Source organism: Tarenaya hassleriana, unplaced genomic scaffold (genome assembly GCF_000463585.1).
Source record: "Tarenaya hassleriana unplaced genomic scaffold, ASM46358v1 Cleome221, whole genome shotgun sequence".
Lineage (NCBI taxonomy): Eukaryota > Viridiplantae > Streptophyta > Magnoliopsida > Brassicales > Cleomaceae > Tarenaya > Tarenaya hassleriana.
The window spans coordinates 70,333-85,413 of NW_010965549.1; the positions used below are offsets into that span (position 1 = coordinate 70,333).

General features: G+C 32.0%; 1 protein-coding gene across 1 annotated transcript in view; it reads right to left on the bottom strand.

The window, feature by feature from the left end:
- Positions 1-1,757, bottom strand: part of LOC104815169 — a 2,782-nt gene extending 1,025 nt beyond the window's left edge. Inside the window, exon 1 of the mRNA XM_010543484.1 lies at positions 214-1,757. Coding sequence (XP_010541786.1) covers positions 214-1,757 — 1,544 coding nt within the window. The remainder of the gene's footprint in view (positions 1-213) is intronic.
- Between the last annotated feature and the right edge of the window lie 13,324 nt (positions 1,758-15,081).

The following is a 15,081-nucleotide window of genomic DNA, read 5'->3' on the forward strand; positions in this document are numbered from 1 at the left end:
TGGTCACATGATCACAATATACAATAGCCACAATATACAAGTCACATGGTCACATGGTCACACGGTCACATGGTCACATGGTCACATTGATGATGGTCACATTGATGATGGTCACATGGTCACATGGTCACATGGTGACATGGTCACACAGCCACATGTTTCAGAATAATCACAATTTTAGATTAGGTAATAATGGTTAAAAAAACCTTGTACCTGTCCTTCATATCATTAAACAGGTCTTCAAATTCGTTCAACGTATAAGCTTCCGCGCATTTGAAGAACCGTTCGGCAACGGTATCACCTCTCGAACTTTTTCTTCCCATGCCTTTGTTAACCTTGACTTTCAAATTTTGTGCTATATGTCTCGCACAAAATCCGTGCCCTGCTTCTTTGTACACTTCGCTGACGGTTTTTATTATACTCCTATGTCGATCAGAAATCACGACAACATCAGGTCCATCTGAGATTGCCTTTATTAACATTTTCATAAACCACCTCCATGATGCATCTTTTTCTCTGTCAATAACCCCCCAGGCTAACGGATATAGGTGGTGGTCACCGTCTTGTGTCGTCGCAACGACCAATGTACCTTTATATTGTCCCGTGAGAAATGTTGCATCAATTGCAACCACTTTACGCATGTAATTCCATCCTCTTACCGCTGCACCCAATGCGAAGAAGAGATATTTGAAACTTTTGCCATCTTTGTCCAACTCAAGACCGACAATCGTTCCGGGATTTCTCTTTTGCAACATGTGCAACCACCCAGGAAGCTTTCTGAAATGCTCAGCAGGATCACCTCGAATCGCACTTTCAGCTTTGTGTTTGCCTCGTAATGCCGTCAAATATGTTACGGTTGTACCGTACTTGGCTTTTACCCTGTCTACAATTTCATGGGCTGAAGGGGTACTATCAAGTTTACCGGAAAATTCTTCCTTCAAATAATCCCGAACCAATTTCTTTGTACCCCTCAAAGCTTCGCTTGTTTCAGATACGGGTTTAAAGCTATGCATGGGATTGTGTTTTTTTACACTCCAACGCTCCGAGTTTAAAATCAATGTCGTCCGCAACTTCCAATTACAGCCCGATTCAACAAATTTGCATCTTATTTCCCACAACTTTTTATCGGACTTCAGTGTACTGTAACGAAAACGACCCATAGCTGCACCCTTGTGAACAAATTCTTGTGCTGCTTCCTTATTGTCAAACTCATGGCCAATTGTGATATTTAAACCATCACTGAAACTGAATACAAAATTCGAAAACCGAGAGTCTGCTACTATCTCAATGGCCAAATCATCACCACCATCAGCACGATCCCCATCACATTCAGTCACTATAACATCCCTAAGACCACTAGAATGTTCACTGTCAGAAAGATGTATAACCTCTGCCACATTATTACTCCCAATTTTACTCTTAAAATTAGGGCTCAACATAACACAATCATCATAATCTATCCCATCTCGCTTCCTACTACCTCCAACACCACTTTCACCAGTAGGAATTATAGGTTGTTCTTCATCATTTTGTTCACATTCACCTTTCACCCGTACCTCATCTATCTCCACATAAAGCATGCCTCGCATTCCATTTATTTTATCCAGTAGATAAATATGAACATGCCTGTCATTCCATAGGTAGGTGGGCTTTCTGTTTTCTTTTATATTTGGTAAATAGCTCAGCTTGATCTCTACTTTATCTTTATCCACCTTCATCTCCGAACATAACTCTCGAACAAGTTCACTGTAGGTCATCTCCAAGGGGGGACAAAAGAATAACAATCTTTGGTTTTCCATAACCCTTCCTTCCCATTCATATTCCCCATTCTTATTCTGTATCCAAGCACCGCCATATAGAAAATATATAATTGTTGACATCTCGTCTCGCCCTTCCATTATACCACTGGAAAACAGAGTTACAAAATGAAGATTAACTCGACATTTCTCAACATTGTGATCATGTGACTATGTGATTTTGTGACCATTATTACCAATCTGACCATTCTGAAACATGTGACCATGTGATCATGTGATCTTGTGACCTTGTGACCTTGTGACCTTGTGACCATATGACCATGTGACCATGTGACCATGTGACCTTGTGACCGTGTGACTTTGTGACCTTGTAACCTTGTGACTATTGTGACTCTGTTCCTATTGTCACCCATGTGACTGGTTTTCCTAATGACTCATGAACCATGTGACCAAGTGACCCTGTAATAGTGTGACCGCGTGACCACTTCACCATATAACCCCTAATCTATTTGTATGATGCACATTGTGACCATTGTGTCATGTTTCTATAATCACCCATATAAGTGTTGTGCACATTGTGATCATTGTGACCCATATACCCATGTTGACATTCATGACAATTAACCTGTGTGACCCGTGACACAGAACGATGCTCGGAATGCATCCAAAATGCAGATCTGATACAGATCTTTGTTTACAAACGACACAACTACAGAAAACACAACAATTGAAGGAAAAAAACCGCAACAACCATCAATGTGTATGAAAAATATTGAGATTTCGATACAAACTTACCTATTTCCACTTTCGTCACTGATTTCGCCTTGATTTGCACGTGATTTTGTCCAAAATCGACAAATTTTGAAGACAAAATAGTTAAATGAGGAGGAGAGAGAAAACGCAGTAGAGAGAGAGAGCTTAGTCGATAATGGTGAGAGGAGGAGAGAGAAACCGTTTCTGAAGAAAGAGAAACCCTAAAAAAAAGGAGTTTTTTTTTATTTTTTTAATTTATTCTAAAGGGTATTTGTGTAATTTGTGAATGAGAGGGGTATATTAGAAGTTCGAATTTTTTTTTTCAAGAGGAGGATAGCACTAGAAGTCCTTATAGCACATTCAGGGTAATTTGGAAGTTCCCCCTTTTTAACTTAACAAAAATTTTAGTTTTTTTCAATTTATCAAAAAAATAATTTTTACTCTAGGACAGAGAAAATTAACTAATACATATACACATATACGTATATATACATATACATATATATATTTCTACATATATTTATATATACATATTGACACACATTTATGCATATATATACACTTACATATTTCTATGCATGCATATATACACATACACATATATGTATATATATAGGTGTAATAAGCATATGGATGTATATATGATTATACAGACATGACATACACCTTATCATCTAACACTATCATGTTAAAAAATTTAAAAAGAACAAAATTTTAATGATATATAGATACATATATGCAATATATATCGGTTTGTCTATGAGATCTCAAATTTGGATTATCGTGATCTCGCATGCTACATAAAACATAATATATACCAAACAAAATTTGTAACACTCATCTCCGAAATCTTTCAAGACGAATACATAGAATAACACTCATCTCAATCTTATATATAAATAATAAGGTTTAAATGTCATTTTGCTTAATTTGTTTTAGTTTAAAAAATAAAATTAGTAACTCTCTCATTAATCATTATTCATTACCGTCAATGAAAATAAAAAACGGTAACATTATTCATTGCCCCACTAAATCATAATTATTATTCATTCCCGTCTAAAAATAAAAAACGATCACACTATTCGTTATCCCACAATCCCACTAAGCCATGATTATTATTACACTATATGTATGAGTAAGACTTCTCCTTGAACTCCACGCCACTACTTCTTTGTGGTTTTATCTCCTTCTTCATTGTTGTTGCTCTGCGAAAATATTGGTCCGTCCATTTTGAAAGAGATTGGGGAGATAAGTTCTTGCCGATTAAACCAAAAAGAAAAATTATTGCGGAACCACGAAGTTCGCATGAACACTGGAATCGAGATATGTTTCTCCGGATCGGTGATGAGAAGCTTCGAGATCAATCTCCGCCCGTATATATGAAGAAACCACATCTCGGATTCGAATTCGGAAGTTGAAGATTTTCGGGTACATATTTATCAGATTCTCATCTTGAAACGAGAGAAATCCGGTGGGAATATTATGCAATTTTATGTAAGATTTTATAAAATTAATAAAGAAATTATTTTTTATTGCATAAATGGGATCTATGACTCCATTAATATACAAATAGGTTTGTCGAGTAACACGTCTCAGAGCTCCATTACATTAACCATCGATGACAACAACAACGACAATGGCAATGGCAATGAGAGTGACAATGATAAGAACAATAGCGGGGAGATCCGCCATGAAAGTACTTGCAGAAGGTCGAAGCTCTTCGATGTTTACATACTCTTGATGAAGAAGAGATCGCGTCAGTCGGATCATTTAAGGGTTGACCAAACGAGAAAATCTCGCTTGGTTTTGGAGAAATCCGATCTTGGTTTGAATCTCATGACATGATATAGGTTTTAATACACCAAAAAAGACTAAATAATACATACGGACATGACAATACGTTTTCTTTTTAATATTTTAATTTAATGTGGACATTAGTGGATATGACAAAACGTTTTTTTTTTTTTAAAAATTTCCCAATATTTTCCTCCACCAAATATCATTGATTTCTAAACACAATGACAGTTTTATTTTCCTGTTAATAACGATGATTTTTATTTATTTTTAATTATAAAAAGCTTTTAACTAATCAAGATTTGTATAATCCAATATAAACGGAAAAAATTGTTATATAGATTGTTTAGGCGGTTTCATGACAAACCTTTAAACTCAATTATATATATATATATATATATATAAACATTAATTAAAATAATTCTGTTTTTTTTATAAACATCATTTTCTCAGAATATTATTTTAATATATAAAACTAATTCAATTTATTGATTATTTTACATATCAATATAATATCATAATTATTTATAATTCATAGAAACCAATCAGAATTTGAAAATGTGCCACATAAGATGATGATGCGGTTTCATGAGAAGCCTTTAAACTCCTTTATTAATATATATAGATTTACATATAACCGATATTTAATGGATAAAAAGTTTAATCAAATGAATAGAGCAAAAACAGTCAAGAAATGGAAGAAACGAAACGTTGTATTGGTTGACATACTAAAGCTCACATTTATTTTGCTCAGCAAATCATAACCCCATTATAAGTATCCGACATCTCCACCTGAAGCTTTGTATTCTGTCATCGGTGAAGATGGAGAGCCCAACCATTTTTGTCCTAAGATCGACAGCTTTTAAGAGTTGTTCTCTCCCACCCACCTCACTCCTCCGGTTGAATATATGTCTCCATGTTTCTCTCTATTATCATCGGTTTAGCATGAATTCGATGGTATCCAATAGTACGATGGTCATGATTTTGTTCGTTGTTTTCATCTGTACGGAGGGTGGACAAGCGAGAAATTGAAGATATATCGGAGGGGATCATCTCTTCTCCCTTGATATACATTTGCGACGATGAAATTCAAAGCCTCTTCTCGCGTGTTTGTTTTATACTGTAGGGTAAACAGTTGACATTTTTTGTTTCCTTAGGTGAAACTTTGTATCGGGAAACTGATACAAGTTGGGGTTTTCCGGTGCTGGAAAACAACGAAACTTATGCCACAACTTTATCGGTTTCCTTTATCGGTTCCCTTCGTAAGTTTTGTAGAGCCTTTGATAACGTCTGTCTTCTGAGTATATCCATAATATAGTCATGATTTTCAGATTACATAGTTCTACTTCAAATTGGTTGTCTTTTTGTGTTGAATTATTGATCAACATAGGTTTATATATTTTAGTCTTGCAGTGATCTCATGAAAGTTTACTTGGTAAATCCATGGCCGATGGTGATAATTCCCGGTTTGTGCGAACAGAAGAACGCGGGTCGCAGAGATTTCCAGGAGCTCGATCAGATTGAGACCGTGAGACCCTTCTCGAATTTTTCGGAGGAAGTGAAGGATATTCGTGAAATCCCCAATTGCGTCGCGCGGGTTCTCGATCGGCCCGTCGCTGGTCGACTCGGTGGGTATTATCTGGATCTTCCGACCGATGTGTTGCGCTAGAAGATTTCGGAGATCGAGACTGAGATTCTGCTCCTGGAGGTTGAAAAACGCCGAATTCTGACCCGGCCTCGCCGCTTCAGAGCTCCGATGTTGAATCGGCGATTTTCCTGCTGAAGCCATTGACTTTGTTCTGGAAATTACCGTAATACCCTTCCTCCTGACGTCGATGGGTAAGGGTCTGGTACCGGACACGCACGAGCTCGCGGCGAGCTAGCTGGCAACCAGAAAATGCGATGTCATTAGTGGTCGGGGCGACTCTCAATTGGCTTCTTCATTTCGGAGAAAAAGAAATTAGTATGTGTATGAAATTAGTACGTGTATGTATGTGCTATCTATATACAATTTAAATAAGAAATTACATAGCTTCTATAATTTGATTGGGCTGAATTAATGATATATAATTGTGGCTAATGTTCAAAATATATAATATTATATGATTGCACACGTATAAATCTCCAAATACATAACATAAAACACTATCATTATATAAAGCATTATATAGAATCATAGATATAGATGAGATTAATTTATTTCTAACACAATAATATATAAACAAAAAATTATAATTATAAAAAAAATTATGATAAAAAATTAATTATTTTTTTACAACTCTTTTTATTTATAATAAAATAAATTAATTTTTTATATATTGAATAAAATTTAAATTTAATTTGAATCATTCAAATCGGAATCGGAATATGTATATAGAGAGAGATTTGTTTATTAATGTTATTATTTACTTTTATATTTGATATTTATTTTATTGATTTATTTTATTTGTTTTTTAGTTTTAAAGTTTTTTTTGGTAAAGTTTTTAGTTTTAAAGTTATTTATTTTTAATCATAAAATAATAGAATATATATTAGATAGATATATAAAATGAGATAAATTATTTTTTTTTAAGTCATCTAAATAAAAAAATTGGTGAATTCATAGTATTTATCCAATATGCTTGAACATCTATATCTATCATTCTGCATTTGATGAATAATATAAATTTTGGATATCATTTGCATTCCCACCCCAACATATAAGGCACAACACAACATGCACATACATAACAAATCTCCTTCGCTCAGTCATCCGTTGTATGTATATTATTTTATTTATTAAAGGTGAATGATTTCATTTTGTCCTATGCTTTCTTTTCATTTTTATTCATACGAGAGTTTGATTTATGTTTTTCCTTTTGGATTTGATTCTGGATTATGTTCCCTATGGTATAAGCTCTCGAATACAAATAGGAGAAAATGTGTTACCTGTTTTTTTTAATGGAAGGTCTTTATATTTTAGTTTCAAGGGTTTCTTTTGATGAATTACAATAACTTATATCAGATAAAAAAGTGTTTTGCTTCAAAGTTTGTTCATTATTACCATGAATCCTAGATTAGTGGCGTTTAGAATCATTTTAGTTTTTAGAGATATTCATATGATAAGGCTTACTGTTCTATAATTTATATGGTAGATGTTTCTATAATTCATATTGTAACGACCCGAAATCCGGTATTTCAGACTCGTTGAATCGTCACTTGAGTTATAAAAAAACGATTTATTCTAAAATCAACCCTCAAAATCTCATGTCTACAGCGGAAGTCTAAAAGAATGAAATTCAATAACTTAAGTCCAACTATTAATTTCATGAATAAATTGAATAAATAAAAAAAATGAAATCTGAAATCTTCGGTTTCCTGGTAACTACCGAGTCAAACCAAAACAATCTGCTTCTTGAGTCATCTTTTTTTTCCAACCAACTCTTTTTATTTCCAGTACTAGTTTCCAAACCATCTTGTTTTTTTTATTCGAGTTGATGTTTGTATTGCACTCAATGGAGTCGTTAGATGACTGGTCCATCTTAAAGTAGATAACACAACCTTCTTTCTACTCAATGCATCTGCAACCACATTAGTTTTGTCTGATGATAGACAATATCCACAACATAATCTGCCACTAGTTCCATATCCATCTGCGTTGTCTTGAATTAAGTTTCTTTTGAGAGAATACATACTTGAGACTTTTATGGTTAGTATATACTTAAACTTTTTCTCCGTATAGATAAGATCTCCAAATCTTGAGTGCAAAAATCATTGTTATTAGTTCTAAATTATGAGTAGGGTAGTTTTCTTCATGTTTTCATAGTTGACGTGATGCATAAGCAATAACTCAGTCTTATTGCATCAACACACATCCTAACCCTTCGTGAGAGGCATCACTATACACAACAAACAGTTTTTTCGGCTTTAGTAATGCCAAAATAGAAGTTGATGTCAATCGCTTCTTCAATTCTTCAAAACTTATCTCACATTTTTCGTCTCATTAACTTCACCCCCTTTCTTGTCAGTCTAGTCAATGGCTTAGATAGGTTGGCAAAACCCTTTACAACTTCCTGTAATACTCAGCCAATTCAAAGAAGCTTTAGATCTTTGTGACATTAGACGGTCTCACTCAATCAACTATAGTCGACACTTTGGATGGATCTACTTTCACCCCTTCCGCAGACACCACATGACCCAAAAATTCTACCTCTTACGTCCAGAAGCTATACTTGCTCAATTTTGCATACAACCTTTTTTTTCCTCCTTAAGCATTCCAATATTTTTTTTCCAAATGGATCATACGACCCTCACGAAATTTTTGAGTGCATAAGGATATCATCATTGAAGATGAAAACAATTCGACTGAATTATCTCTGAATATTGTGTTCATCAACTCTATAAAAACTGTAGGTGCATTTATAAATCCAAATGACATGACAACAATTCGAAGAGACCATACATTATTTTGAAAGTCATCTTCTTCTTGATATCATCATCTAGAACATGTATCTGATGATAACATGATCATAAATCAATCTTAGAAAATAAGCTAGCACATTGGAGTTGGTCCACCAATTCATCAATTCTTGGAAGTGGATACTTATTCTTTACTGATACTTTATTCCATCCCCTGCAGTGCATAATCTCATGTTTCTATCTTTTTTCTTAATGAATAGTATAGGAGCACCCCAAGGAGAAGTACTAGGTCTTGTAAAACCTTTTCCAATCAACTCCACCAATTATTTCTTTAACTCAGCCATTTCTGAAGCAGTCATATAATAAAAGGTTCTAGAGATAGGTTAAACTCCCTGTTTCAACTCAATAGGAAAAGATATCTCTTTTAGAGGAGGTATTCCATGTAGATCTTCCAGAAAAACATCAAAAAAATCTTTAACAAACGGTATATCTTCCAATCTACTTGATGTTTCCGGTCCATTTAATTCTATTATCGCCAAATACGCATCTGAAATAAAAGCAAATTTGAAATTTTCCTTGCACCCTCAAACTCTAGTACCAAGGATATCTCTTGTTCAACACGAACCCTACATCTCTTACAATCAAGGTGAGCTCGATGACTTCTAACCAATCCATACCCAAAATCACATCATATTCCTTAATTGGTACCGCTATCAGATCAACAGGTAAGTCATGTATACCAATCATGACCGATACATCGTGACCTTTCGATTCCATTTTCTCTCCACTAAGAGTATGAACCAATATTCTACCACTGTTAATATTAGGGACAATCTTCATGCAATCTGCATGTATAGGCGAAATAAAATCATGTATCGCCTCTTCACCAAGAAGGGTGTGTGTTTGTTCACCTATAGTACTCAACGTATCTATGATTGTTGTCGTTTCTTCTACATCTTGTTCCTCTGTTCCTAGTGCATATACTTTAGACTTCACCACGTATCTCTTGGAAGATGGTAGTTGTGGTGGTGGTCTTGGTTCAATCCTTTTAAATATTCTCTTTTTAACTCAGGATAAATGTTCCTACTATGTCAAACTTTTCTACAATGGCAATAAATGAGGTTGAGTAACCTACATTCGTCCAAATGACACTTTTCATATGACACTATGTCAAAATTTTCTACAATGGCAATAAATGAGGTTGAGTAACCTACATTCGTCCAAATGACACTTTTCATATGACACTATGTCAAAATTTTCTACAATGGTAATAAATGAGGTTGAGTAACCTACATTCGTCCAAATGACACTTTTCACATAGCGAGTACATCGAGATCTCAACTACATGAGGGTGCATAAGAGAATTTCCCTTCTCTTGTCATCGTGGACAAGACATCGATGTCCCGATCTCACGTTATGTTCTCTCACTTTGACCAACCAAAACCACTATTTCTAACATTGAATTAATTTTTTTTTAAAAAAATTTTCAACTTTGTCTTGAGAGAAAAACGAAGTCCCCTTATGAACTTCTTAATCCTTAAAGTCTCCGACTGCAATATCTCACATCGATATCTAGATAACTTATTGAATTTTCATTTATTCTTTCACTGAACGATGTCCTTGTTGGATGTGAATAAGTCACACTGTCATCTTCTTGTGTACTCTAACTGACTAATACTTCTTTCATAAGACATATCTCCCCTCCTTTAAGAATTGGACGTCCTCGTCCATGACTATGTCATCCTCGTTCACGTTATGACAAAAATCTATTAGAATGGTTGTATTACCATGAACTAAGTCTTTACTAAAAGACTAAGGATTATGCTTAAAGTCCCATGAAAAGTGTGGGCTCTGACCATCTGTAACGATCCAAAATCCAGTATTTCAGACCCGTTGAATCGTCACTTAGGTTTCAAAAAGAAAGATTCGGTTTATTCTTAATACCATACTATCATCTCAAAATCTGCAGCGGAAGTCTCAATAATGAAATTCTAACATAAGTCTAAAAATACTGAACTCATAAAAATAAAAATCTAAAGCATCGTGTCTCTTGCAATTACTAAGTCCTACCACTTGATCTGCTTCTCCTTTCACCTGTGGGGGCTCAGTGAAGTTGCAAGACTATAAACCTCGCCTTCGTACCCAATAGACAGTCAAATAGAAAACAAATTCAATCAACATTCAACACAAACAAAACTCAATCTATCGATTCACGTTCTTCTACTGACTTTTCTTTATTCGATTCTTGTGTGCTCTAACTGACTAATACTTCTTTCATAAGACATAACGTGAACGAGGATGACATGGTCATGGACGAGGACGTCCAATTCCTAAAGGAGGGGAGATATGTCTTATGAAAGAAGTATTAGTCAGTTAGAGTACACAAGAAGATGACAGTGTGACTAAAGTCAGTAGAAGAACGTGAATCGATAGATTGAGTTTTGTTTGTGTTGAATGTTGATTGAATTTGTTTTCTATTTGGCTGTCTATGTTGGGTACGGAGGCGAAGTTTATAGTCTTGCAACTTCACTGAGCTATTCACCTAGCGCACCCCTTCCTTTTTCCCCACAGGTGAAAGGTGAAGGCCGTGAAGCAGATCAAGTGGTAGGACTTAGTAATTGCAAGAGACACGATGCTTTAGATTTTTATTTTTATGAGTTCTGTATTTTTAGACTTATGTTAGAATTTCATTATTGAGACTTCCGCTACAGATTTTGAAATGATAGTACGGTATTAAGAATAAACCGAATCTTTCTTTTTGAAACCTAAGTGACGATTCAACGAGTCTGAAATACCGGATTTTGGATCGTTACACATATAGAAGAAAAAGAGTATGTATATGTGTATATATGTATATGTGTATAATTTTATATGTATGTGTATATATAGATGTATTTGTGTGTGTATGATGGAAATCAGAGAATATTAATGTCAATTAACTCGTGTAGAATTTCGTAACAAATTTCAAGATTTGGTAACAAATGTTTTGTGTATTTTGAAAGAAAAGTATTTTACTATCATACATATGGATATATAAAAAAATAATGAAAGATGAGATTTGGTAAAAAGAGGAAAGATAAGATATATTTATTTATTCATTTTTGTACTTATTTATTTTATTATTTAATTGTATTTTTAATTCATGTATATATGTATATATGAATGTGTATATGTATGTATATATGTACATATGTATGTATTTTTTTATATTTTATTTTTAATTTTAATATTTTATTTATGTGTCAATATGTATGTATATTTGTGTATATGTATGTGTATACATATATCCATGTAATATGTGTATATATGAATGTGTTTGTATGTATGTATATATATATGTTTATATGGATGCGTGTATGTATGTATGTATGTATATTTGTATGTGTACATATATATATATATATATATATTTACTTTTGTTTTGTATATATGTATATGTTTATGTGTATGTATGTATGCATGCATGTGCGTAGGTATGCATGCATTTTCATTTTTTATTTATTTTTATTTTAAATATATCCATATATGTGTCTGTATGTATATTTGTGTATATCTCAATGTATATACATATATATATGTATATGTTAATGTGTTTGTATGCATATATATACATGTTTGTGTGGATGAGCATATATATTTGTGAATATATATATATATGTGTATATATTTTTATTTTATTTTTTATTTTGTATGTATATATGTATTTATATTTCTATGTGTATGCATGTATTTCAGTTTTTATAATTTATATTTCATTTTACTTATGTATCTATAAGTATGTATATTTGTGTATATATATATGCGTATATGTGTGTATATATATAAGTGTGTATATATCAATGTGTTTGTATGTATGTACATGTTTACATGTTTGTATGGATATGTCATATGTGTATATATATTTTTTATGTATATGTGTGTATATTTTTATTTTTATTTGTATGTTTATATGTGTTTATATTTTCATGTCGCATATATGTATTTATTTGACTTTTTCTATTTACTATTTTATTTATGTATCTACATGTATGTATATCTGTGCATATATATTTGTGTATATACACATGTATATATATGTATATATGAATGTGTTTGTATGTATGTACACATATACAATAAAAAAAATTACATTAAGATAAATTATGTATGCTTATATGTACATATGTTTGTATATATGTATGCATGCATATCTATATATATAGATTAATTTTTTAATTTTTTATTTATTTTATATTTGGTTATGCATGCATGCATATCTAAGTAAAAAGTAAAACTAAATATATGTACATATGTATGTATATATGTATGCATATATATATACATATGTATGTATGTATATATGTATATAACGGTATATTTATGTTTCTATACGACTGTATTTATATATATATATATACACAAAAGGACGAGAAAAATGAACAACGTGAGGTTGGTAGAATATTATATATATATATAATAATTTGTATGGACATATGTGTATATATATATATATGCATATAATTCTAATTTTTACTTATTAGCATGTATATGTATTTATATTTGTGTATGTATGTATGCACCTTTTATAATTATTTTAAATTTTAAATTTTTATGTATTTACATATATGTGTATATATTGCATGATAAGGTTTTAAAATGGAATTATAACATATAAAGTGATGAGATGAATTTTTCTAAATTAGTCATTTTTTCATACAATTTATTATAATTTATAATAAAAATAAATAATTTTTACAGATAATAAAATTCAAATTTAAGTTAAATCATTCAAATAGAATAATTTTAAAACTAGATACATTTTAAGATATCATTATAAAATTAAATCAGAATATTTTAAAATAAAGAAAGAAATTATTATAAAATTAAATAAAAGCTTTTAAAATAAAAAATAAATTATCGGAAATGAAATACTAAGAAAATTTTAATACAACATAATTATTAATAAAATTGTTTTTTAATTTAGACAAGATTTATTAATTTATATCACAATAATAGATATAATAAAAAATATAAATATGAATAATTTATGACAAAATTAAATGATAAACTTATAAAATAAAATTATAAAAGATAAAGAGGTAAGATAAATTTTGATAAATTTAATAATTTTAATATAACTTATTATTATTTTTAATAAATAAATAAATGAGATTTTTATTTAATAAAATTCAAATTTAAATTGAATCATTCAAATAGAATATATATATATATATATTACAACCGAGTGGATGTTTAAGGTAATAATCACGTTCTCTCTAATCATTTTTTTCTCCTCCGACATCATGAGATTAGGATTGTCCTGAACTTGGCTGATGATATGGATATCAATTTTGGTTTTGGAAAATGATGTCCTCACCATAATCTTGCTTTAATCATCATGCCATGTTCGTGAGATAATGATTGTCATGAATTGGCACAAGTGATCGCATTCTCAACCCATTAGGTAAAAAGTCATCAACTTCTTGAATTGTTTGTGAATTCTTTGCCAGGTGGTGCATCAAGAAAAATCATGTAGGTTTCTTCATATAAAAGATACTTCAAAGAACACGAGCCGGCAATTTAGATGGAAGAAATGAAGTTTGGCCTTGTGAAGGTGACTAATCTACTAAGATGAATTTTTATATTGTATTTTTAAAAATAATAAATTCAGATATAATTTACAATAATAAATAAAAAATATATGTATATATATATGCATGCATGCATGTATATATACATATGTGTTACACATATTCAATGTCCGTAGTTTTTAAAAAACCGAATCGAACCCCTGTAACAACCCAAAATCCAGTATTTCGGATATCGTTGAATCGTCATTTGGGTTATAAAAAAAATTCGATTTATTCTAAAATCAACCATCAAAATCAGACTCTACAGCGGAAGTCTAAAACAATGAATTCAATAAGTTAAGTCTGAATATTAATTTCATGAATAAATTGAATAAATAAAATAGAAATTCTAAATCTTCGTCTTTCTGGCAAACTATCGAATCCAACAAAAATAATATGCTTCACTTTTCACCTGTGGAGAAAAATGAAGGGGTGAGCTACGCGAATAGCTCAGTAAGGTTGCAAGACTATAAACCTCGCCTCCGTACCCAGAATAGACAATCAAATAGAAAACAATTCAATCAACATTCAACTCAAACAAAACTCAATCTATCAATTCACGTTCTTCTCCTAACTTTTCTTTGTTCAATTCTTTAAAATGAGTCCAGACTCTAGGACTATTCAGTACCCCTCAGACTTTGCTCAAAACTCTTTTATAAAACAAAACAAAATATCGTTATAACCCTCTACGGATCACCGCCGTAGTCGGGGTTATCAAAACACGACCAATAGTAATAACCCTCTACGGATCGCCGCCGTAGTCGGGGTTA